Source organism: Mobula hypostoma, chromosome 7 (genome assembly GCF_963921235.1).
Source record: "Mobula hypostoma chromosome 7, sMobHyp1.1, whole genome shotgun sequence".
NCBI lineage: Eukaryota > Metazoa > Chordata > Chondrichthyes > Myliobatiformes > Myliobatidae > Mobula > Mobula hypostoma.
In genome coordinates this window covers 89,546,258-89,573,135 of record NC_086103.1, presented here as the reverse complement: position 1 = coordinate 89,573,135, position 26,878 = coordinate 89,546,258, and the positions used below count along the sequence as shown (strand labels likewise).

The 26,878-nt window shown below is 42.2% G+C and overlaps 1 protein-coding gene across 2 annotated transcripts in view; it reads right to left on the bottom strand.

Annotated features, from left to right (window-relative positions):
- Positions 1-3,969: 3,969 nt before the first annotated feature.
- Positions 3,970-26,878, bottom strand: part of LOC134349424 (eukaryotic peptide chain release factor subunit 1) — a 61,189-nt gene continuing 38,280 nt past the window's right edge. For both annotated transcript variants that reach the window (XM_063053705.1, XM_063053704.1), the window contains exons 7-11: positions 24,999-25,128; positions 21,899-22,054; positions 18,611-18,675; positions 8,943-9,090; positions 3,970-6,838 (exon numbers count right to left, since the gene is read on the bottom strand). In XM_063053705.1, coding sequence (XP_062909775.1) covers positions 6,756-6,838; positions 8,943-9,090; positions 18,611-18,675; positions 21,899-22,054; positions 24,999-25,128 — 582 coding nt within the window. In that variant the 3' untranslated portion in view covers positions 3,970-6,755. The remainder of the gene's footprint in view (positions 6,839-8,942; positions 9,091-18,610; positions 18,676-21,898; positions 22,055-24,998; positions 25,129-26,878) is intronic.

Below are 26,878 nucleotides of genomic sequence, written 5' to 3'. Positions count from 1 at the left end.
ACCTCTTCCTAGAGATGCTGCCTGGCCTGCTGCATTCACCAGCAACTTTTATGTGTGTTACTTGAAATTCCAGCATCTGTAGATTTCCTCGTGTTTGTGGTTTCTACTTGAACTGCCTTCTAATCCTCGAGGTGGTATGGTAGCATAGTGATTAGTGTAATGCTTTACAGCACCAGCAATGAAGATTCAATTCGCACCGCTGAGTGTAAGGAGTTTGTATGCTCTCCCCATGACCATGTAGTTTCCTCCCATATTACAAAGACGTTAAGGTTAGCAAGTTGTGGGATGCTGTTTTGGCACTGGAAGCATGGCAACACCAGCAAACTTTCCCCAGAACATTCTTGGGACTGTGTTGATGTAAGCACACTTCTCTGTACATTGCGATGCACAAGTAACAAATAAGGATAATCTTAATCTTGAAGGAGGCTGTATTATTATTCAAGTCATAAAGTGATGGCATTTAGCACAGCGAGCTCCGAAACTAACCTAATTCTCTCTTGTGATCTGTACTTAGATGAGGGGTGGGTTTTGCCTTCGTTGTGCTTTTAGGTGAGGGTCAGCTCCCCCACACCTTGATAATAAAGGAATTCTGCAACACACACAAAAAGCTGGAGGAACTCAGCAGGCCAGGCAGCATCTATGGAAAAGTGTACAGCCGACATTTTGGGCCAAGACCCCTTTGCTGCCTGGCCTGCTGAGTTCCTTCAGCATTTTGCTTAGATTTCCAGCACCTGCAGATTTTCTCGTATAAGAAACTCTGCATATTCCCTCTCCCCATTCTCAAATTTGTGCCACCTAGATATTGACATCTTCACCAATAGACTCTACCATTCACCTTGATCTTTCAGTCCGAATGTCTTTGATTTCAGTATTTTTCCTTTCTGTCTCATAAAGCAATTCCAGCATAGCCAATATCATTATAATTATCTGAAACCTTTGTAAACCCATAGATCTCCTTCACAGCCTGCTCCTGCTACACCTTATAAATGCTCATCCCCACTGGACATCCATCCATACACACAAGGGGCAATTAACCAACTCAAACATCCCAGGAAACCAAAGCACCTAGGGGGGAAACATGAAAACTCCACACAGGCAGTACCAAAAGCCAGAATCAAACTCAGTTGGCTGGAACAATGAGGATTATGTAATCTTTCCAAGAAGATAAGGAGACGTCATAATGAGTCATAGGAAGTTATTATAGAGATATAGCAAGTATTTAGGAAGGCAAACAGAACGCTGGCCTTTATCGTTCATAGAATGGTGACTCATTCCCTTTTTATTGCACTAACAATGTGGTATTAAATTGAAAAATCAGAGACAAATGTCAGAAACAGAATACCAGATTAGTGGTGTTCTGCAGGGGTCAGTGTTGAGACTGGCATTTAACATGAAAAAAGCAATAATGTGAATGACAGAGCTGATAACTTAGTGGCTGAGTTTGCGGACGATACAAAAATAGGCAGAGGGACAGATAATGTTGAGAAAGCAGGAGTCTGCAGAAGGACCACGAAAGAATGGGCAAAGAAGTGTCAGACTGAATATAGTGCAGCCGTGCTCTTTGGTAGAAGAGAAAAAAGGCATAGACTATTTTCTAAATGGGGGAGCAAATTCAGAAATCAGATGTGCAAAATGACCTGGGAGTCCTCGTGCAGGATTCCCAAAAAGGCAAATACAATATTAGCATTCATTTCAAGAGGACTAGAATACAAAATCAAGAATATAATGCTAAGGCACTGGTCAGACTGAAAAGTATTGTGCACAGTTTTGGGCCCCTCATCTAATAAAGGATGCACTCAAATTGGAGCAGATCCAAAGGAAATTCACGAAAATAATCCTGGGAATGAAATGGTTAATGTATGAGAAGCATTTGATGTGCTCATTGGAGTTTAGAGTAACGAGGATATTGAAATCTATCCAATATTGTAAGGCCTAGATGGACTGGGCATAGAGAGAATATTTCCTATGGAGGGGGAGTCTGGGGTCCAGAGGGCACCCTTTAGAACAGAGATGAGGAATTCCTTCAGCCAGAAGGTGGTGAATCTGTGGAATTTATTGTCACAGATGGCTGTAGAGGACAAGTCATTAGGTATACTTAAAGCAGAGGTTAATAAGATTCTTGATTAGTAAGGGAGAAGGCAGGAAATGGAGTTGAGATTTTAAAAAATCAGCCATGATGAAATAGCAGAGCAGATATGATGGGACAAATGGCCTAATTTTGCTCGTGACTTGTGTTATGAACCAAAGAAAATGAAAATGGAAGCAGAAAAGGTTCAAATGTATAGGGGTAAAAGAAAATGGCCAAGACAATTTTGGACAGAGCAGAGTTGTTCTGTGCTTGGAGGCAAGATTACCCGAAGATATGTTGCCTTTCTATTCTCCTTATGAAAATTGTGGGATGAGAGGAATGTTAAAAATCTAGATTCATTGTCCATTAGTACCAGTGACAAAGGGAAAGTATTCTGCAGGCAGTTAAGGAGTTTCAAGTGTAGCATTCAAAAAAGGATGAATGTGCAGGATTACAGAGCTAGCTGGATTGAATCCACTCTAACAGATTAAATGTCAAATAGAGCTCCCTTGTGCTGTTCTCATTCTTGTGATTTAATAATCTATACTTCTATTTTGCATAGAAGTATGAAATTAGACATATCAGGAGTGGACTTACTTTTATGTTCTTTATAACTTCAGGTATTTAAAGGTTTCACAAAATTTCTATGCATCTTTTATTTTGATACCATTTAGAAATGAATCTCCTCTTTTCTTCTTAAACACTCCTTGGCTTTCCAGTACTGAGCTCTCAGCATCTCACAAGCTTCAGTTCATTCTCATCTTAAACTGGATGCTTTTCAACACCTAAAATTTCAGGGGTGTGGGGGCATCCTTGCCTTTCTTGATGGGAACATAGTTACTCTGAACCCTCATGAAGAACTCCTTTAATGTTACCCTGAGCTCTGACTTTCCTGATAGGATCATCAACCCACTTTTGCTGAATTATCTCTTAAATCATTATCCAAGTTGGCCCCAACCCCAGTTTACTGGTCACTGCCCTCTTCACATCTTGCTAACACTAACTTAATTCTGATACTATCTTCAGAATGTTTTCATTGCTGCACCTACCCCATTCGTTCCACAGCTCCATAGCTCAAGGACCAAACATCTTGATACTGTTGCAAGCAGAAAAAAAAGACCTTACGGTGCCTTTGCAGCTCCCTCACACACATTACCTTTTCAATTACACTGTGAATGAAGCATTGTATGAACACAACCCACAAAAAGTGACTGTTAGGGAAGGGAAAAATTGAGGTCTGGGATGACTTTTCTCAACATTGGCCCCAGGCTCAATACTTGCAGACATCTTACCCCAATTATATGCATGGGATCCAAAACACAATTGCTCTCATTAGTGTCAGGCTAAATACCAGCCTCAATCTCATGTGTGTTATACGTGTAAGACATTGACACCAAACCATTGAGTATCTGAGTGAAGTCTAACTGAGGTATGTCTTCATCCAATCAACATTTCAGTCCAGAATTGATCAAGGGATAACCCTAAAGCAGAACTGGCCCCAGGAAAACAAAGACCAATTGTTTACACTAACAGTTCTCTATGAGCTAAGAATACCCAACTTTTGGACACCCCTGCATACAAGCAATCTCCCATAATGAATAATTTCAAAGATCGAACATACAAATAATGCTCATTCCTACCAAAAGGAAAATTACTTTCTTCCATTGCTTCACTTTCAGTAATTGCTCTATCTTATCATTCCTATGTGGTTTTGATACCATTCATGACTGTGGAGGTATGGTTACCACAGAATGATTTTGTGCATTTCCTGACTTATGGACAAAATCAACTCAAAGTCATCTGTGAAAACAAAAACCAGAAGACAGCATGTATGTCAGAAACCAAGAATCAAATACATTTTGTCATGGCCTAGCTAGACATTGACCAGCTTCCCCCAAAAAAAACTCAAGTAAAAGATATTCTTAAATATGGTTTTAATACTCTTCTCCATTTCTGTACATCACAACACCAAGTTGCTGGTTGGGACCTTTCTGCAGAGGCCGCAGTGCATAAAAGCTGAAATCTACCCCTTTCTGTGAATTCAACAGCTTGGAGAATACAGTGGTCGAAGGAATACAAAAAAAACATTTTGGCATCATTTCCAAACTTAAATAGTAAACATTAAAACTACAAAAAGAGCTGCATACTTTCAAATACATACCTTTTATACCAAGCAGTGGGCTATTTGAAATGTAAATATATATATTTTATATATCCTTGTTTTATGTATCAAAATGGCCCCATTTACATTGTTTGCACAACTCAAGTGCTGAAAGCATGGTCCACCACAATTCTCCCTTTTGACAGGGACTGCAGAGGACAAATAGAACATTGCAAGTGTGCACAAACTCAACATGAGTTCTACACAAATCCTTTTAAGCACTGAAAACCTCAGAGGCCAAAATGAACAAAAAAACAATTTCAATCATTACATATCATACAATATTTGGAAAATCTTAATTCTACTTTATATATTCAGCATGAGATATTTTGACTGCTTTGAAACAAAACGTGGATATTTCAACAGAAAACTATTTCAGAAACTGTAAATTTCTGTACTTGGAGAAATTTTGAAAATATATTCAAATCTTAATGGTGAGAACAGAACCATAGTAGTATACTGGTTTTAAACTGCCAACTTTGAATAACTGAGCGAAATTAAATATACATCTACTTAGAAAGATCACTGCAAAGATCACTACTCATATGGAATAGGAAGGTCTTTGTAATTAATGGCAATGGTGCTACATATTAGATGTGTATCAGACCAGAACCTGATTATTAGTGGCTTATGAACTGCACTATACACTTTCAAACAGTAAGGAGCTAAAGGTGTTGACGTGGTGATCTGTACAAATCAGGACCCATCTTCCCGCATTATTCAAATACCACATTTAAAAATAACCACAAACAAGTTGATTTAAAAAAAAACTGCTTTCCTTTTGGTCTGCACTAGCTAGAGCAGCTGGGGTTGATTGATTCCAACAGAGCATAGTGCAAGCAGCCACAAAGACACTGTTTGTGATGCAAAAGAAGACCAGTAACTAATCACACCACTAATTTACAAACATATTCCACATTTGAGCACTTAAATGTTCGACATGTGATGCAACCCAATTAATAATCCAAATGACCACCTCAGTTTATTAACGTGATTTCTTCAGGCATGATAATTTGCTAGACCTCGACCATTTTGAATTCAGTGAATTAGCTATTTAACAAGGCTCTTTTGACATTTGTTCCCTATTGATTTCTCAAAGCATATCCAACAGTTTAATACAGCTCCAGCTTAAACATCAATATTCAAAGCACTCTCTTTGTAATAATATGAAGCCTTTCTGTGCAGTTTTAATGATCTATTTTTTTTTAGCCTGTGAACAAATTGTTTAAAAAAAAGATTCCTGATAACCTCAAGTAACTGGAGAAAGTAGGAAACCCTCCTCGTTCTATGCCAACTAGTAGGCTGAATCACAACACCGGGGGGGGGGGGGGTTTAGAATGAGAGCCTCCCCAAACGAAAACCCCAACTCCACCATGTGTGTGACGCAAGAGTTTCATGAGAGTGCCTGGCTGAGTTTGCTAGAACTTAGGTCTTCATTTCTTTGAAACAATCCCCATCAATTTTCCAACAGTGTCTGTGGACAACATAATAGAACTCATATCCTGTAGTGTGACTGCTAGGGTGCATCCAGTATAAGTCCATTCTGTAGCAACAATAAACCCCAATATGGAGCGGATCCTATTAACACAATACACCTTCACACAGATCAAAACCAAAGTTACAACTTAGTGGCTTTTGCACACGAAAACAGTCAAAGGCTGGCCTTAATTTGTCAAGAAAACAGGAATGCTCATCTAAAAATATCAGGACCACTGCAGGTATGAAACTTGCTCAGGGATTAAGTATCCACAAAAGTGGTCATCACCAGGACATATATGGTAAAACCAGATCAGAAAGAAAACTCAGCAAAACAGAAAGCAAAATTGTGTTTTGAGCAAGCCTCCCAATAAATATTCATTCTTAATAAGAGCATATCGGATTCTTTTCTGCTCCCTCTGCAAAAATCACAAGACACTTCCCCCTCCCCCCAATTGCAAATTTGAAAATTTAACCCCCACTACTTTAACCTGGAGATTAATATTAATCACGTACATAGCAAAAGGCATATTCTTCACTCTCCCCCTTTAGATATAACCATGTATATTGGTGCCCATGTAAACAGGGTCATTCACTACACAAGCTGATCAAGATTTCCATTTGTTTTAATATAGAAATTCTTTCCAAGGGGAAAAACAGAGCTTATATTCATTCAGCCTGCAGAAATGAAATTCAATAGCATTCTGTTTTATTATTTGCCTCTACATATGGAGGTAAAAAATGTTTCAATTTCATAAAATACAACAGCAACAAAAATCCCATTGAAGTAAAAACTAAAAAAAAAGTTCCTCAAAAGATTAGTCCAAACTGGCATGAAGAACAGTAGTTTGGTGTTGCTGCTGTATTGACACTATGACAAATCTATGTGTTATTGTTTTTTTTAATTCACCATCTCGAACGTATTTAGATATCACAAGTTGTGATAATGTCTGTTCTAAGGCAGGGATTGATTACTCTGTTGTGGATCTTCACTTCTTGGGTTGGATGTTGGAGGGTTAGGCACCTGTAACCAGACCAATTCCAGACTACCTAGTAGTCATCCAGGTCATAAAAGTCTTCCTCATCTCCCTGGTACTCCATTCCTTGAAAATCCACACGGTATCGCAGAATACCTGTTTTTTTAAAAACCATTAATTACAGTGATGTTTTACACAACCACAGTACTTTGCAAACAATGTATCTGAAATATAGACTCAATAGTAGCTTTATAAAAGTCTAGCTAGCTGCATCCGCAGTACTGCATACAGTTCTGGTCACCACATTATAGCAAGAATGTCAAGGCTTTGGAGAGGATGCAAAAGAGGTTTAGCCAAATGTTGCCTGGATTAGAAGGCATGTGTTATAATGAGAAGCTGGACAAACTTAGGTTGTTTTCTCCGAAATGCTGGACAGGTTTATAAGATTATGAGAGGCTTCGATAGACAGCAGCTTTTTTCAAGGGTTGGAATGTCTAACAACAGAAGACATGTATTTGAACGCAAACAACAGGAATTCTGCAGATGCTGGAAATTCAAGCAACACACATCAAAGTTGCTGGTGAACGCAGCAGGCCTAGATGCTGCCTGGCCTGCTGCGTTCACCAGCAACTTTGATGTGTGTGACATGTATTTGAGATGAGATGGGGTAATTTCAAAGGAGAAGTCAGGGGCAGGTTTGTTTGTTTATTCATTTTTACACATATGGCTGCTTGGGATGCACTGGCTAGGGAAGTGGTTGGGGCAGAAACATTAGAGACTTTTAAGAAATGTTTAGAATGTGAGGATAATGAAAGGGTAGGGACATTGTGTAGGCCATAGAGATTATCCATTTGATTACAAATTTAATTGGTTTGGCACAACATTGTAAGACGAAGGGCCTGTTCCTGTGCTGTGCTGCTCTAGTTCTATATTCCACAATAGTTGCAGAGCGGACAGCTCATTCAGAAGCAGGAATATGATAACTGTAAAATGTTAAGAGCTGCAATATCTATCAGTACGAAAATCATGGTTAGTCAAGATTCCATACATGCACACGAACACACTTAAATACATGCACACTTACACGTGCACACACTTACACATGTGAAAAACAACCTAGAAAGCACATCAATTGTGTTCTCAGAATTTGTGGAAACTCAAGGGAAGATGCAAGGAGATACTAAAATTTTCAACAAAGTTATAAGATTTTGAATTGCTCATGCAACAGCTGTATTTAAAGAAAAAACTGCAAACTGTCTACATTGACAATGTGAATTTCTTTGCCCGCATACCTAGAAGCAATTAAGTTAAATAAGGATCTCTGATTCTCAAGATGGGGAAGTATATACATCTTTAGTAACAATATCATTAATGGATTAGCTAACAGTAAAGTTAATCCACTTCATTTGTGTAACACAGTCATTGAACTATAAAAGGACAGTCCACTAGGCGAAAAAAGGGGCTAAAAAAACAATTACACTTTCAGGTTTAAAAGATTTTAAAGATAATTCCCAGATTAACATCTCAGAAGTAGGCTGAGTTTACTCATTCCAAGGCTGGTCACATCACCTCTGCAAAGTTATGGGTGTGAACAAAATGGTAGGAACCTGGGCTGCAATAAATAGGTAAGAGGAATCAACTTTCAGCACAACTATGTCTGGGGGAATTGTCCAAACAAGACGAGACAACCTGAGCAAAGCAAATGTATCACAGGTAATTAAACAAGATGTCTAATGGAGTACTCATGTAGTTGGTTCACTGATTAGAGGATGCAAATGATCAGTCAGGCACAATCATCTCCCTTGAAAAACAACACATAAGGGGAGAATACTGAAGTGGCTATTGACATTAGATGACAAACAAAAATGCCCCCAAATTATGATTAACACCTTTGCCAATAACTCATTTGATTTATTATATAGTTATTTTAATTTTTTGGTATCAGTAGCTTGACTGTTGAAAAAGTAGTCTAATTCTTAAACGTGCAGTTATGATTCTACCCCACATCTACCTATGAGCATTTTGAAACATTTTATTGTCTGCGTTTACCTTGCTTCTAGATTGATTGCACTAGTCTGGCAAAAACAGCATCAGATCATATACCAATTCCAAAAACTATTCAACAGAAACCAGAGAAAATCTAAGGATGCTGAAAACCCGAGCAACACACACAAAATGCCTGCTGAGTTCCGCCAGCATTTTGTGTTTATCAATTCAACAGGTTGTTTATACAATTAACAGCTCAAGGAACAAGGCTTACCACCAATCCCACCAAAGCCTTTCACGAACTGTGATCCTTCCTGTGATTTGTCTGTAACAATCTCCAGTGTAGCTCCAAATTTTTTGTAGTTGTTGGCAAACCATTCCAGGAGGGGCATGCTTTCTATGAGCTCGTGCTCCTGGCCAGTCTAAATTTTAAAGAAAATTAAAATCAGATTACTTCGTAAGGCACCTTTGTTCATCCAGATCGGAAAAATCCAGATTGGAATCCTGTAAGTGAGGCCAGCTGGCGAGTGCCAACCACCCTTCCCTTAAGGGCGACTGTTAGCCGCCGGAGCTCTTGTCTTGGGAGGGGGTGGGGGGGGGGGAGACGAGCAGTTGGGAGAGGATGCCAGGGCTAGGGCAGCAGGCGCACGGCGCATCTCGGGCGCCTTACTCCCCGAGCGCAAGGGCAGCCAGGCCGGAGCCGACGAGAGTTGGGGGAGTGGGGGTGGTGAGGCGGGACTCGACCGGGACAAGACTACATAAAATAAAAGAAAGTTGGAGGGAGAAACAATCACTTCCAAAAACTTCAGGTGGGGAGGGAGGGAAGGGGTAAGAAGACGAGTCTTTTTTTGAAGGGGAAGGGTTCGCTGTGACTGGAATGAGACAGAGAGACAGAGAGACAGATAGACAGATAGACAGAGAGACAGATAGACAGATAGACAGATAGAGAGAGAGAGAGAGAGAGAGAGAGAGAGAGAGAGAGAGAGAGAGAGAGAGAGAGAGAGAGAGAGACAGAGAGAGAGAGAGAAAAGAAAGAAAGAAATATATTTCTTGTTCGGGATCACCCGGTGGAGGGGAGTGGAAAACGTCTGCTGTGAGGCGAGTATCATTTTTTCTTCGGCACGGACTAGAAGGGCCGAGATGGCCTGTTTCCGTGCTGTAATTGTTATATGTTATATGGTTATATCACTTCAATCCGAACAGGTTGTTACCTCAACACAATTTAATATACTACATCCTGCACTAATAATTCAACCATATTGTCCATGAGCCAAGGGTCAAGTGTCAAAAATCCCACACAAAATGACCAGTGGCCCTATTCACTGTGTCGGCTTATACCAACTGAAGTAAAAGCACTTCACTAAAGTGATGTGCTGCCAACACATAAATGGAAGAAACTCAGTAAGATCATTGGTACTGTCACACAACAGTGCCTCATAGGAAGGTTAAAATCCATTGGATACAAGTTGGCAACTTGCATCCAAAATTGGCTTGGTAACAGAAGACAGAGGGTGATAAGAGGAGTGCTTCTCTGAGAGCGCCTTTGACCACAGCATGATGGTAATGGCAACACACATCAAAGTTGCTGGTGAACGCAGCAGGCCAAGCAGCATCTGTAGGAAGAGGTGCAGTCGACGTTTCAGGCCAAGACCCTTCGTCAGGATGGTAATGGATCCCTGTTTGTTATATGCATATTTAAGACCACTTATCACCCCAGTACCCAAGAAAAACAAGACTATATGACTACTACCCAGTGGCTCTGACATTCACCATCATAAAGTGCTTCAAGAGGCTCATCACAACATTCATTAACTCCTACCTCCCAGGCAAATTCTACCCACTGAAATGTGCCTACTACTAAAACAAGTCTATAGCTCACACCACCCCTGGCACACTCATCTCTGGATTACCTAGACAGTAGAGAAATTAATGTTTACTTCAATACCATAATTCTAAGCAAACATCCATAAACTCCTAGACCTAGTACTCAACAACTCCTTTTGCAAATGCATCCTTGACTTCCCAACGTACAGACCACAATAAGTAAAGCACGATTATCCTCAATGCTGGCACTCCATATAGTTGTGTCATCCGCCCCTATTCAATCCCCTGTACACTCACTGCTCTAACATCATCCACCAGTTTGCAGATGATACTATAGTGGGCCGCATCTAAAATAATTATTTTGAGTACAGGAAGGAGATGGAGAATCTGGTGACATGACCAATTGCTTGTCCTGTCCTAAACATGTAGATGCCATGACCAACAGCCCCCCTACTTCCTCAGGAGGCCACAGAAATTCTGCATGTCCCCTTTGGCCCTCACCTATGTTTATTGGCATACCATAGGAAACACCCTGTATGAATGCATAACAGCTTGGTATAGCAACTGCTCTACCCATGGTAACAAGAAACGGTAGAAAGTTGTGCTGAGCTGTTACCACATCGCAAGAATCAGTCTCCCTTCCACGAACTGTCTACATTTCTCACAGTCTCAGTAAAGCAGCGAACATACTCATAGACCCCCACCGACTCCAGACATTCTTTGATCCCACCTCCCATCAGGCAGAAGATTCAATATTGTTTATTGTCATTCTTCAGTACACATATAAAGGAGAACAAAATGAATGTTACTCACGATCCAATGCAGCATAAAAAATGACAATAAGCATAAAGAACACAAATAAGCACAATAAATACAAATATAAAAGCAAATCCTATAAAGCACAATGTACAGTTGTAAGAAGTAGGTGGTGAACCCTTTGCAATTACCTGGTTTTCTGCATTAATTACTCATAAAATGTGCTCTGTTCTTCATCTAAGTTACAATAATAAACAAACAATCTGCCAAAAAAAAAGAACCAATTGTACTACTTCCCGTCAATATGGTGTTTAAACAATGACAGTCCGGGTTCAAAAAGTGTGTGAACCTCTGGGCAAACACGAGAAAATCTGCAGATGCTGGAAATTCAAGCCACACACACAAAATGCTGGTGGAACGCAGCAGGCCAGGCAGCATCTATAGGAAGAAATACGAAACGTCAGCTACTTCTTCCTATAGATGCTGCCTGGCCTGCTGTGTTCCACCAGCATTTTGTATGTGTTGCTTGAACCTCTGGGCTAATGCTTTCTACAAAAGCTATTTGAAATCGGGTGTTCCAATCGATGAGATGAAATTAGAGGTGTGGGTTGAAGAGGTGCCCTGCCCTATAAAAAAGGCACAAAGTCAGGTTACTGACAGCGTTTATTCTTCTCAAGAAAGATCTGTTTGTGTACCATGCCTCAATCAAAACAACTTTCAAAGGACCTTAGAAGAATTGTTGAGATGCATGAAGCTGGAAAAAGCTACAAAGGCGTTTCTAAAGATCTGAATGCTCATCAGTCCACAGTAAGAGAAACTGTCTATAAATGGAGGAAATTCAGTACTGCACCTACTCTTCCTAGCAGAGGGCGTCCTGCAAAAATCACACCGTGTAATGCTAAAGGAGGCGAAAAAGGACCCTAGGGATCTTTTTCAAAAGACCTGCAGAAATCTCTAGAAGTTTCTAAAGTCTCTGTTCATGTTTCCATTATAAGAAAAACACTGAACAAGAGGAAACCACCGTTCTCCAAAAAAAATTACTGCACACATCAAGTTTGCAAAAGACTGCCTGAATGTTCCACAACACTTCTGTGGACAGATGAGACAACAATTGAATTTTTTGGCAAAATGCACACTGCTGTGTTTGGAGGAACATCAACACCAAAACTCCACCTCAATCTCAACTGTGAAGCACGGTGGAAGGAGCATCATGGTTTGGGGATGCTTTGCTGTCTCAGGGCTTGGCCAGCTTGCAGTCATTGAGGGAACAGTGAATTCAAAACTGTATCAAGACATTTAACAGGAGAATGTCAGGGTAGCAGTCCGTCACCCGAAGCTTAATAGAAGTTCGATGATGCAACAAAACAATGATCCGAAAGACAGAGTACATCAACAACAGAATGGTTTAAAAAAAATGTTTGGGAAGGCCAAGTTAGAGTCCAGGCCTTAACCCAGTTGAGATGCTGTGGCATGACCTGAAGAGGGCTGTTCATGAAAGGTATCCCAGAAATATTGATGAACTGTAAGTTATGTATGGATGAATGGTCTAAAATTCCTTCTCACATTGTGCAAGTCTGATCAGCAGCTACAGGAAACATTTGGTGGGGGTTATACTAATTATTAAGTGCAAGGGTTCACATACTTTTTCCAGCCTGGACTGTGAATGATTAAACAACGTGTTCAATAAAGACATGAAAAATATAATTGTTTGTGTGTTATTGCGTTTGTCTATTATTGGAACTTAGGTGAAGATCAGACCACATTTTATGAGTAATTAATGGCAAAAGCCAGTTAATTGCAAAGGGTCCACAAACGTTTTCTTGCAAATGTACACATAATTGTTATATACATAGACTGACTGTATCCAGATAAAGTGACGTGAGGTGATGTTTATGTAGTGGTGGTGGGAGATGGGTTAATGGGTGGAGGTGTTATTCAGCCGGACAACTTGCGGGAAGTAACTGTTTCGAGTCTAGTGGTCCTTGCGTAGATGCTGCAGAGCCTCTTCCTGATGGCAATGGGGCAAACAGTCCAGAAACAGGGTGGGTGGAATTCTTCATGATGTTTTTGGCCTTTCTCCGGCATCTATCTCAACATTTGTCCTTGAAGGCAGCTAGACTGGCGCCAGTGACGCGTTGTGCAGTTTTAACTGTTGTTAGCTCTCCTGCCCCCTGCAGTATTTCTGTACCACACAGTAATGCAGCATATTAGGATGCTCTCCACTGCACATCTGTAAAAGGTCACGAGTGGTGTAGGTTTTCCTGAACTTAATAGCCATCTCCTGCTTGATGACATTGATACAAAAATGTGAAGGCATGTAAAACCAGCCTCAAGGGCATCTTCTATCACACTAGAATAAGACGATTTAATATTCTGCGTGTGGCCAAGTGGTTAAGGCGTTCATCTAGTGATTCGAAGGTTGCTAGTTCAAGCCTAGGCTGAGGCAGCATGTGCGTCCCTGAGCAAGGCACTTAACCACACATTGCTCTGCAACGGACCGGTGCCAAGGTGTATGGTCCTAGTGCCCTTCCCTTGGATAATATCGGTGGTGTGGAGAGGGGAGACTTGCAGCATGGGCAGTTGCTGGTCTTCCATAAAACCTTGCCCAGGCCTGCGCCCTGGAAAGCTTTCAAGGCACAAATCCATGGTCTCATGAGACTAACGGATGTCTATCATCAACAATGTGATGGACTCTTGACCTCACAATCTATCTTGTGGTGATCTTGCACCTTACTGTCTACCAGCACTGTAATTTCTACTGTAGTACTATATTCTGCACCCTGTTAATGCTTTACCTTGTACTAGCTCAATCCACCACTGTAATTAATTGATCTGTATGCACAGTATGCAAGTATTTTTTTTTAAACTGTACCTTGGTACATTTAACAATGAACCAATTTCCATTGATAATTTGGAAATGAACGTAGAAGGCTTCTTTAACAACTGTAATTTTTCTTTCAACAACGGGAAAAATTAGTTGCTATTGATAATGAGGATAATCTTACAATATTGATGAATTGGAAAGATGGTCAAAGCAATGACACATAGAATTTAATATTGTTAACTTGAAGATAATGCAGTTTGGGAGAATGGTAAGTCCTCCCTGGATGATCACCAGGATGTTGTCTGAAATGGAATGTCTCAGTTCTGACAAGTAACTGGATAAGCCGAGTTTGTGTCCCTTGGAGTGGAGTGGTAGAGGCTGAGGTGGTACCTGATGAAATTACGAGGGGCATAGATAAAGTACAGATGGAGCCTTTTTTACAATAGCAGATGTGTTCGTAACAACAGCACATATATAGGTTTAAGAAATGAGAGGTTTAATAGAATAGTACAGCATAGTACAGGCCCTTCGGCCCACAATGTTGTTAAACCCTGCCTCCCACATAACCCCCCACCTTAAATTCCTCCATATACCTGTCTAGTAGTCTCTTAAATTTTAATAGTCTATCTGCCTCCGCCACTGATTCAGGCAGTGCATTCCACGCACTAACCACTCTCTGAGTGAAAAACCTTCCTCTAATATCCCCCCTTGAACTTTCCACCCCTTACCTTAAAGCCATGTCCTCTTGTATTGAGCAGTGGTGCCCTGGGGAAGAGACGCTGGCTGTCCACTCTATCTATTCCTCTTAGTATCTTGTATACCTCTATCATGTCTCCTCTCATCCTCCTTCTCTCCAAAGAATAAAGCCCTAGCTCCCTTAATCTCTGATCATAATCCATACTCTCTAAATCAGGCAGCATCCTAGTAAATCTCCTCTGTACCCTTTCCAATGCTTCCACATCATTCCTACAGTTAGGCGACCAGAAATGGACACAGGTACTCCAAGTGCGGCCTAACCAGTTTTCAAGAGCTGCATCATTACCTCATGACTCTTAAACTCTATCCCTCGACTTATGAAGGCTAACACCCCACAAGCTTTCTCAACGACCCTATCTACCTGTGAGGCAACTTTCAGGGATCTGTGGACATGTACCCCGAGATCCCTCTGCTCCTCCACACTACCAAGTATCCTGCCATTTACTTTGTACTCCGCCTTGGAGTTTGTCCTTCCAAAATGTACCACCTCACACTTCTCCGGGCTGAACTCCATCTGCCATTTCTCAGCCCATTTCTGCATCCTATCAATGTCTCTCTGTAATCTTTGACAATCCTCTACACCATCCACAACACCATCAACAACACCATCAACCTTTGTGTCGTCTGCAAACCTGCCAACCCACCTTTCTACCCCCACATCCAGGTCGTTAATAAAAATCACGAAAAGTAGAGGTCCCAGAACTGATCCTTGTGGGACACCACTAGTCACAATCCTCCAATCCGAATGTACTCCCTCCACCACGACCCTCTACTTTCTGCAGGCAAGTCAATTCTGAATCCACCTGGCCAAACTTCACTGGATACTATGCCTTCTGACTTTCTGAATAAGCCTACCGTGTGGAACCTTGTCAAATGCCTTACCAAAATCCATGTAGATCACATCCACTACACTACCATCATCTATATGCCTGGTCACCTCCTCAAAGAACTCTATCAGGCTTGTTAGACATGATCTGCCCTTCACAAAGCCATGCTGACAGTCCCTGATCAGACCATGTTTCTCTAAATGCCCATAGATCCTATCTCTAAGAATCTTTTCCAACAGCTTTCCTACCACAAATGTAAGGCTCACTGGTCTATAATTATCTGGACTATCCCTACTGCCTTTTTTGAACAAGGGGACAACATTCACCTCCCTCCAATACTCAGTACCATTCCCGTGGACAACCAGGACATAAAGATCCTAGCCAGAGGCTCAGCAATCTCTTCCCGCGGCTCGTGGAACAGCCTGGGGAATATTCCATCAGGCCCTGGGGACTTATCCGTCCTAATGTATTTTAGCAACTCCAACACTTCCTCTCCCTTTATATCAACATGCTCCAGAACATCAACCTCACTCATATTGTCCTCACCGTCATCAAGTTCCCTCTCATTGGTGAATACCGAAGAGAAGTATTCACTGAGGGCCTCGCTCACTTCTACAGCCTCCAGGCACATCTTCCCACCTTTATCTCTAATCTGTCCTACCTTCACTCCTGTCATCCTTTTGTTCTTCACATAACTGAAGAATGCCTTGGGGTTTTCCTTTACCCTTCTCGCCAAGGCCTTGTCATGCTCCCTTATTGCTCTCCTCAACCCCTTCTTAAGCTCCTTTCTTGCTACCCTATATTCCTCAATAGACCCATCTGATCCTTGCTTCCTAAACCTCTGTATGCTGCCTTCTTCCACCCAACTAGATTTTCCACCTCACTTGTCACCCATGGTTCCTTCACCCGACCATCCTTTATCTTCCTCACTGGGACAAATTTACCCTTAACATCCTGCAAGAGATCTCTAAACATCGACTACATGTCCATAGTACATTTCCCTGCAAAAACATCATCCCAATTCACACCCGCAAGTTCTAGCCTTTTAGCCTCATAATTTGCCCTTCCCCAATTAAAAATTTTCCTGTCCTCGCCAATTCTATCCTTTTCCATGATAATGCTACAGGCACATGGCCAAGTGGTTAAGGCATTGGACCAGCTACCTGAAGGTTGTGAGTTCGAGCCCCAGCCGAGGGAACGTGTTGAGTCCTTGAGCAAGGCACTTAATCACACATTGCTCTGCGACGACACTGGTGCCAAGCTGTATGGGTCCTAATGCCCTTCCCTTGGACAACATTGGTGTCATGGAGAGGGGAGACTTGCAGCACGGGCAACTGCTGGTGTTCCATCCAACCTTGCCCAGGCCTGCGCCCTGGAGAGTGAAGACTTTCCAGGCACAGATCCATGGTCTCGCAAGACTAACGGATGCTACAGGCCAGGGAACGGTGGATACTGTCCCCCAGATGCTCACCCACTGAGAGATCTGTGACCTGACCCGGTTCATTACCTAATACTAGATCTAGTATGGCATTCCCCCTAGTCGGCCTGTCAACATACTGTGGAGGGACCTGAGGAAGAGATTCCATACCCATACAACAACTGGAATCGGGAAATCAGTGACTAAAGTAGAGGCTCCCATAATCTTTAAGAATTTAAACTAGGGGTTCCCACCCTGGATCTACAGATTCCTCAGTTAATGGTAGGAGTCCACGGCATAAAAAAGGCAGGGAACCCTTGACAAACAAATTGCCCAAATTGCTGTAGAAATCTGACCTAGGGTTCAGGAAATAGTAACATTTCACATAAGTGTAAGGGGTTCTCAGTAGCAGCATGTTTGGGTTATAATTAGTGATAATGGGACTTGTATTCATTTGCTAGCCAATGGAAGTCATCTGTCTGTATGTGCGGGAACCGGAGAAGCGCAGGCTTTTGGTGGAAGGGAAGAGGAGAGGTCGGACGTGAGTCGAGCGCTCTGGTAGATCACTGGGAGTGATCCCAGCCGAGGGTCGATGGAGTTCGTTGGAGATCGAGCGGAGGAACGGATACGGAATTTCGTGAGCTCCAATGAATTATTTGTGTACAGAACTGATAAAATTTATTGATTTGGCGCCTATCACCGTGAAATAATTGTAAATTGTAATCATTTACTTGCCTATTGTGTGCCGTCTGATATTTTACATCGTGGGCTTGTACCTGGGTGCAATCACACAGTATCCACACCACCATGATTACAGAGTTGGCAGAGTCAATGCCAGTTTACCCTAGACGAATGGGAGTCAAGTGGGGCACAGTCGCTATTATATATATATCTATCTATATAGATAGATAGATAGATAGATAGAGCTAGGGTGCCTGAGACTTTTGCACTGTACTGCTGCCGCAAAAAAAAAACACTTCATGTGAGTGATGATAAACCTGATATGTCTCTATTGTGGACTGGGAGTGAAACGGGGGCAGGGGGAGGGGAATCATGGTTGGGAAAAGGGGAAGGGAGAGGGGAGGGAGTGGGAAGCACCAGACATTCTGTAATATCAATAGCCAGTTGTGTGGAAACAAATGACCTTGCCTGGTGTCTCAGGGCTGAGTGTGCCTGCACCTGCACCATTCCCCACCCCGATACTCCTCCTCTGCCACCCACCACACACCTCTCCCACGGCACTCCGCCCTCGCCACTCCCAACATCCTTTGCTCCCGCCAGATTTACGAACTCACTCCACACTCCATGTTGACAAATACAATACCGTGCAAAGGTCTTAGGCACTCTAGCTGTACATGTGCTTAAGACTTTAGCACAGTACTGAACATGCAATTTCACAGAAAGAAAACAGATTAACGTTTTGTCATACTACAGACATTGTATTGAAACACTAACATTTTTCAACTGGACATTCAAAAGCCAAACCTCATACACATAACATTTATCTCTTACGACCAATATGCAGAATGAAATCATACCTCTTTGTCCGTGAAATGGGATTTATCCTTCTCTTGTTCAGGAGTCAAATACAAGATTTTCTCTTCTGGGAAGTAAACAACACAGTAAGGCTGTTTATTTAGCCAAATTCACAGGAAAGCTAGTATTTTAATTTTCAAATATTCAATATTCATTATTTTCCCCGGTAAAAGAATAGCGTGAAGACATTCCGTAAGGCTCCCAGTGCTGCTGTGATCTGCGAGACGGCCATGCGATAATTGTCTTCTTAGCCAGGTGCAGAGCCCGAGTTATGTGGACTGGCATAAGAGCTGACAACAACACACTGCATTGATGGAAACCAGGAAAGATGCACTACTTACCGAGGAAGCATGGGAAAAGAGCTGGGCTGCTGGTCAGATTGAAGCTGAGAGGCTTCAGGGTCCCTATGACCACCATCCTACTAGCTAATGTGCAAGCCATAGAGAACAAGGTGGATGATCTTGAAGGGAGACTCACCTACTTAAGAGAGATGAAGAACTGCTGTGTATTCTGTTTCACCGAGACCTGGCTCTCCCCTGCCACACCCGACTGTGCCATCCGACCGGAGAGATTTTCGATCCATCAGATGGACCACACGGCGTCTTCGGGCAAGACGAGGGGAGGTGGTGTCTGCCTACTGATCAACACTGCGTGGTGCTCAGACACAGTGGCACTGACAAGCTCCTGCAGCCCGGACCTGAACACCTGTTGGTGAAGTGTCGTCCCTACTATCTGCCACAGGAATTTACCTCAGTCGTACTGACAGCGGTCTACATTCCCCCCCAGCGGATGTGGAGTATGCTTTGAACATACTGTATGCCAACATCACTGAACTTGAGACCAGGTATCCGGAGGCTTTGCTCATTACTGCCGGGGACTTTAACCAGGCCAACCTCAGAAAGAGCTGCCAAAGTTATACCAACATGCCTCCTGACCCACTACAGGCCCAAATATACTTGACCACTGCTACACAGCAGTCAAGGATGCCTACTGTTCCGTCCCACGACCTCACTTTGGAAAATCGGACCATCAGGCCGTACTCCTCCTCCCAGCTCACAAACAGAAACTGAAGCGGGAGGTCATGGTGTCAAAAGTAGTGTTGCGTTGGACGGAGGAAACGGATGAGGTCCTCCGTGACTGCTTTGAATCGGTGGACTGGTTAGTATTCAAGGACTCGGCAGCTAACCTCGATGAGTATGCCTCAGCTGTCACGGACTTTATCTGGAAATGCACAGAGGACTGTGCGTCTCACAAGACGATCCAAGTATTCCCTAACCGGAAACCTTGGATGAAGTATGAGGTCAAGTCCCTTTTAAAGGCTAGAGCTGCAGCTTTTAGGTCCGGGGATACCAGTCGCTACACGGAATCCAGCTGTGAACTCCGGAAAGCCATTAAGGGTGCCAAGAGGCAATATCGAGCCAAGTTGGAAGCCCAGGCTAACCAGAGGGAAGCCAGTAGACTATGGCAGGGTCTAAATGAGATCACTGGGCGCAAAGGCTGGGAATATCAATAACTGTGGCGCTTCTCTTCCTGACGAACTTAACTTATTCTACGCAAGATTCGAACAGAAGAGGAACAACCCGCCCCCTCCGGATGAACCAGACCTGGTGGCATCAAGATTTATCGTCATCGAGGAGGATGTTAGAAGGGCCTTCCTGAAGATAAATCCAAGGAAGGCGACGGGCCCAGATGGCGTCTCAGGACGGGTTCTCCGGGCCTGTGCAAGCAAGCTAGCTGGAGTGTTTGCTGACATCTTCAACTGCTCCTTGCTTCAGTCTAAGATCCCCTCTTGTTTTAAGAAGGCAACGGTAATCCCAGTGCCGAAGAAGAGCAAGGTGGCATGCCTGAATGACTGTCGACCTGTGGCTTGGACATCAATTGCTATGAAGTGCTTCGAGAGATTGGTTATGGCACACATCAACCACGGCCTACTGGTCAACCTCGACGCTTTGCAATTCGCCTACCGGAGCAACAGGTCAACGGCAGATGCCATCTCTCTGGCCCTACATTCCTCCTCAGAACACCTGGAGAATAAAGACGCATACGTAAGGCTCCTTTTCATTGACTACAGCTCTGCCTCTAATACCATCAATCCCAATAAACTGATTCCTAAGCTCAGGAACCTGGGCCTTAGCACTCAGATCTGCAGCTGGATCTTCAACTTCCTCACAGACGGGGACCCAGGCTGTAAAAATAGGGGACAAGCTCTCCTCTACGATCACTCTGAGCACCGGTGCCCCACAAGGCTGTGTACTCAGCCCCCTGCTGTTCTCACTGTACACCCATGATTGTGCAGCTAAGTTTCCATCAAACTCAATATATAAGTTTGCTGATGACACAACAATTGTAGGCCGTATCTCAGGTAATGATGAGTTTGAGTACAGAGAGGAAATTATGAACCTGGTGACATGGTGCGAAGACAATAACTTATCCCTCAACATCAGCAAGACGAAGGAATTGGTTGTTGACTTCAGAAGGAGTAGCGAACCGCATGACCCAATTTACATCAGTGGTGTGCAAGTGGAACAGGTCAAAAGCTTTAATTTCCTCGGAGTCAATATCACAAATGACCTGACTGGTCCAACCAAGCAGAGTTCACCGCCAAGCAGGCCCACCAGTGCCTTTACTTCCTGAGAAAAGTAAAGAAATTTGGCCTGCCACCTAAAACCCTCACTAATTTTTATAGATGCACCGTTGAAAGCATTCTTCTAGGGTGCATCACAACCTGGTATGGAAGTTGTCCTGTCCAAGACCGAAAGAAGCTGCAGAAGATTGTGAACACGGCACAGCACATCACACAAACCGATCTTCCGTCCTTGGAATCAATTTACACTGCAAGCTGTCGGAGCAGTGCTGTCAGGATAATCAAAGACACGACCCACCCAGCCAACACACTTTTTGTCTCTTCCCTCTGGGAGAAGGCTTAGGAGCTTCAAGACTCGTACAGCCAGATTTGGGAACAGCTTCTTTCCAACTGTGATAAGACTGCTGAACGGATCCTGACCCGGATCTGGGCCGTACCCTCCAAATAGCCGGACCTGCCTCTCTGTTTTTTTGCACTACCTTACTTTCCATTTTTCTATTTATGATTTATAATCTAAATTTTTAATATTTACTAATTTTTACTATTTTAAATATTTAATATTTGTAATCCAGGGAGTAGCGCAAAATCAAATATCGCTGTGATGCCTGTACGTTCTCATATCAATTGTTTGGCGACAATAAAGTATAAAGTATGTGGACATTCAATCTGACACCTAACAACTTACAATGAAAGAAACTGTAATTACCTTCTGTGCCATGGCAGCGGAGTACATATCGCATAATATCCAGATTTTCATAAACTATCAGAATCTCAACTGCACCCATCTCCAGTGCTTTAAGTGTGTCATCGACTCCAAAGCAGTACTTCCCTGTATCTTGGCTGATTTCATCAAAGTATCGCCCTGTAGGATAATCAAGTTAGCTATTGTTCAAACCAAGTATTCTAGGAAAAATAAGTTAATCATTAAAGGGTGCTTATAAAGATACTGCTTAAAAATGCCCATAAAGATGGATGCCAGGCAAGATTACACAACATTTTGCTTTATGTACAATGACTAGTAGAGGAACAATGAAGCGCCAAGCAGTGAAATGCTACCAAAACTTCATCTAAAGCATACAATCAGATGGTATTACCAAAGACTAAAGCAGGGACTCCAACCTTTTTTATGCCATGAACCAATACCATTAAACGAGGGGTCTGTGGATGCCAGTTTAGGAACCCCTACTCTGATTTTATCCTACAGTCTACAGACAGTAGGCTAATTGTCCTATGATTAGGGTTAAATAAGCAGGTTGTTGGGCAATGTGGCGCAGTGCTTTATCTCTAAACTATATTTTTAAAAAGTTGTTCCTTGAGCTACAAAGATGAAGAAACTCAGTGGGTCAATCAGCAATTGCTGAGGAAAACAGAAAGGCAACATTTCGGGTTAAGGCACCTCACCTGGACTAAAAGTCTTGATCTGAAATGTAACTGTTCATTTCCCTCCATAGATGCTGCCTGACTTGCTGAGTTCTGCAAGGGTATAAAGACTCTGATGGGAGTTAAAATACAGGACCCTTGACAGTAGCCAGGATATGAGATATAAATTTCAACAGAATATAGAAAAGGCATGTAATAAGAGAAATGTTACATTAGTCAAGAGGGATTTCAATATGCATGATAAATAAAGGGGAGTCAGTGGATTCAGTGAAAGTTGTTTGCTTGGATTTTCAGAAGGCCTTAGACAAGATGCCGCATATGAGGCTGCGGTAACAAGAGCACACAGTATTACAGGAAAGTTGGATAGAAGATTGGCTGACTGGCAGGAGGCAAAGAATCTGAATAAAAGGAACCTATTCCAGTGACAAGTGATGCTCCACAGAGGGTGGTATTAGGACTGCTTCTTTTTACATTATACGTCAATGATTTGGATTACGGAATAAATAACTTTGTGGCCAAGTCTGGAAAATTATACAAAAGATAAGTGGCAAGGAAGGCAGTGTTGAAGCCTGGAGGAGGACTTGGACGGATTGGAAGAATATGCTAAGAAGTAGAAGATGGAATACAGTGTATGAGAAGTGTATGGTCATGCACTTTGATAGAAAGGATAAAGGCATAGACTATTTTCTAAACGGGAAGAAAAATCCCAAAGGGACTTGGGGGTCCTTGTGTGGGATTCTGTGAAGGTTAACTTGCAGGCTGAGTCAGTGACAAAGAAGGCATATGCAATGCTTGTACTTATTTTGAGGGCCAGAATATAAGAGTAAGGATGTGACGCTGAGATTTTATAACACATTGGTCAGACCACACTTGAGAGGATTGTGAGCACCTTTGGACCGCTTATCTAAGAAAAGGTGAGCTGACATTACAGAGGGTCTCCAGGAGGTTCCTGAGAATGATTCCAGGAAATGAAATGTTATCATATGAGGTGCATTTGATGGCTCTGGACCTGTACTTGTTGGAACTTGTTGAAATGGGGGCGGGGGGGGGTGGGATTCTCGATGAAACCTATCAAATATTGAAAAGCCTAGACAGAGTGGATGTGGAGAGGTGGAGAGTATGTTTCCTTTAGTGTGAGAGTCAAGGAGCAGAGGACACAGCCTCAGAATAGAGGGATACCCATTTACAACAGGGGTGAGAAGAGTCTTTTTTAAGCCAGGGAGCAGCAAATCTGAGGAGTTTATTTTCACAGAAGGCCTGTAGAAGCCAAGTCATTGGATATATTTAAAGCAGACGTCAATAGATTCTTGATTAGTAAGGGAGTCAAAGGTTACAGGGAGAAGGGTTTGAGAGGGATAATCAAATCAGCCATGACGGAATGGTGGAGCAGACTCAATGAGACGAACAGCCTAATTTTGCTCCTATGTCTTATGGTCTTCTTCCAGCTTCCTGTTTGATGCTCCAGATTTTGCCATCTGCAATTGTGTTTCTCCAATGGTGGTTCACTAATAGAAAACCAATGTTATCATCACAATGTGGTGTGTGTCAGCTGGAATTCGATAATTGGGTACATCACAAAATATTGACTTAAAAAAAGTTGTTCATAGAGCACTTTGACTGAAGAAGGGGCTTTCCAAATACAGTAGATTCCAGTTGGTTAGGCCATTGGTTAATAGTGGTACCCGTTTATTTGGGACACCATGCCGATTGGGGCAGGAGACCGTTGCTGAGTAGGTTTTAACTAGCGCCAGTCGTATGTGTTTGTGACACTACACCGTGCTCAGAACAATCAACTTTAAATAGTGTCAGTTGCGTGTGTTTGTATTCAAAAAGTAGATATTTTTGACACTGACAGTTGACAAGAAATAAACAGCAAGGTAATTCTCAACTGTGATGCTCACCACGGTTTCAAGTGTTCAGGCCAGAAAAGGCTGGGAGAAAAATGAAATGATTTCACTACTTCAACAAGTTAGGAATTATGTAGAATGTGAAGAGATCCACAATCATCTTGAATGTTACAATGAGAATGAAGATTTGGAGGTGTAATCATCTAAAGCATCAAACGAAGGCAGTCCATTATGTGCACTAGATGTCTGCACTGACTATTCATTTACAGTCAAAAGAGCACAGCAAATGCATTTCTCTGGGAATTACGAACCAATACAGTTTTATAGTATGGTAGAGGTATTGGTAGTGTCCTAATTCGTTCTGTATTCCATTTAAATACATAAATTGTTACTCAGTTAAATGGTAGTTTGTCTTTTTTATACCTTTTAATTATTTCTACAAAGCTTGGGTTAATTGGGACAGCCACTCAAGTGGGTCAAAATGTACTGGTCTCATATGTCCCAGTTAACTGGAATCAACCATACAAATGCTTAGCTTATCTAATAAACTGGTGGTGAACTGCAACAGGAATTGCTCACCTATTAGTTTCTTTTCCTGAATGAACTTCACACTGGACAAGACCTCAGCTGACAACTCAATTGCTTGATTAAAACCATTCTCACCTCCATAGGAGATGTCCACCAATTTTAGTACTTTGCTTTGCAATCGCTGTGTAGAGAAATACAAAGAAGAATTTCAGCTTGAAGGAAAATATGCTTAACACAAGGTGGTATCCCAATACCAATAGCTTTCTTTGTACCTCTTCAGTCCAAAAAGAGGAGGAAGAGAGCTGAAAACAAGGAGATATAAAAGTTGTGGACTAAGAAATCACACAAAGACCTAGTAACTATGAGGGTCCAGAAAATTGCTTGTTACCCAACACCAGAACATGGCTGCAAGAAATGATTCCAAAACCATGTCAGATCAGTTTTACAAATGAAAATCTAAACTGCAGATGTTGGGCATGTCAAAGAAATGGAAAATGCTAGAAACAATCAGCAGGTCAAGCAATATCTAAAGAAAGATAAAGAGTTAACACTTCAATTCAAAGGGTTGACATTAACTCTCTCTTGACAGTTGCTTCCTGACAGGCTGAGTGTTTGTAGTTTGTCAGGTCTGACCAGATTTCCCTTAAGCAAAGCAATAAAAAACTGTAACACAGGGTCTTGACAAAAATCATTAGGAGGGGCTTACCGCCAAGCTCCAGCTGAGAGAATAGTGGCTCACTATACTACTGTGGTGAACCAGAAAATCAGAATTAAATCATTGCAAGTTCCAAATTCTGCAGAAGAAAATGTTTTCTTCTCTGCAGAAACTGCATCAAACTCTTCACACATCAGCTCATCTCTAACTTCCACATACATATTAGAATGCAGGAATCAGAGAAATTGCTGGATTAACAACCTGCTTCCTGCACATCCAAAAGATCTTCACAGCCTTCCTACGAATCAGGGTGATGTACAATCTTCAGGTGGTGAACTTTGAGCCCAACCTCGAGATTGCTGTATTAGGCAAATGAACTATTTTAAATAGGTATGATCAGCAACCATTAAAAATACTTAAGGTTGAAAACAATTAAATAGAACATAGGATAATAGGACGCAGGAACCGGGTCTCTGGCCAATGTTGTGCCAAATTAAATGTTTAACTAAACAAATCCTTTCTGCCTAAACCTTCTTCTGTTCTGATGCAGGGTTTTGACCCACAACATTTACAATTCCATCCTCCACCCTCCTCCCTATATCTCACCACTCCGATGCTGCTTGTTCCACAGATTTCCTCAAGCATTTGCAGATTAGTATCCCTTTTTTGTTTCTCACACCATATAAGTTTCTGACCGAGGAAATCACTTCCCACTCGAAAGTCCTGGGTATCCTTTCTGTTGGGCATTCCCAAAACTCTTGACATATTTAGATAGGAGTCCTGTGCAAATGGCAGTCAGGTTGAGATATGCTTGGGGCCGGAAGTGTTTTGGATTTTGGAATATATAATGTCTTTCGGAGATAGCTCAGGATTTCCACCATTTTAAACTCTAAGTTTATGTGCTACCAGTAAGCAGTTTTTGTCTTATTCTTGTTGATCACACAAATGTAGTTAACAGTAAAAATTATTAAATACCAAAGCAGCACAGTAGCATTGACGGAGTACCAACAAACAAATGACGACAGGCTTAACGATCATCGGAGTACTCAGAGGATCAGAGATGGAGGTCAATAATTTTAAATTATAACCATATAACAATTACAGCACGGAAACAAGCCATCTTGGCCCTTCCAGTCCGTACCGAACTCTTACTCTCACCTAGTCCCACCGACCTGCACTCAGTCCATAACCCTCCATTCCCTTCCTGTCCATATATCTATCCAAATTAACTTTAAACGTCAACATCGAACCTGCCTCAACCACTTCTGCTGGAAGC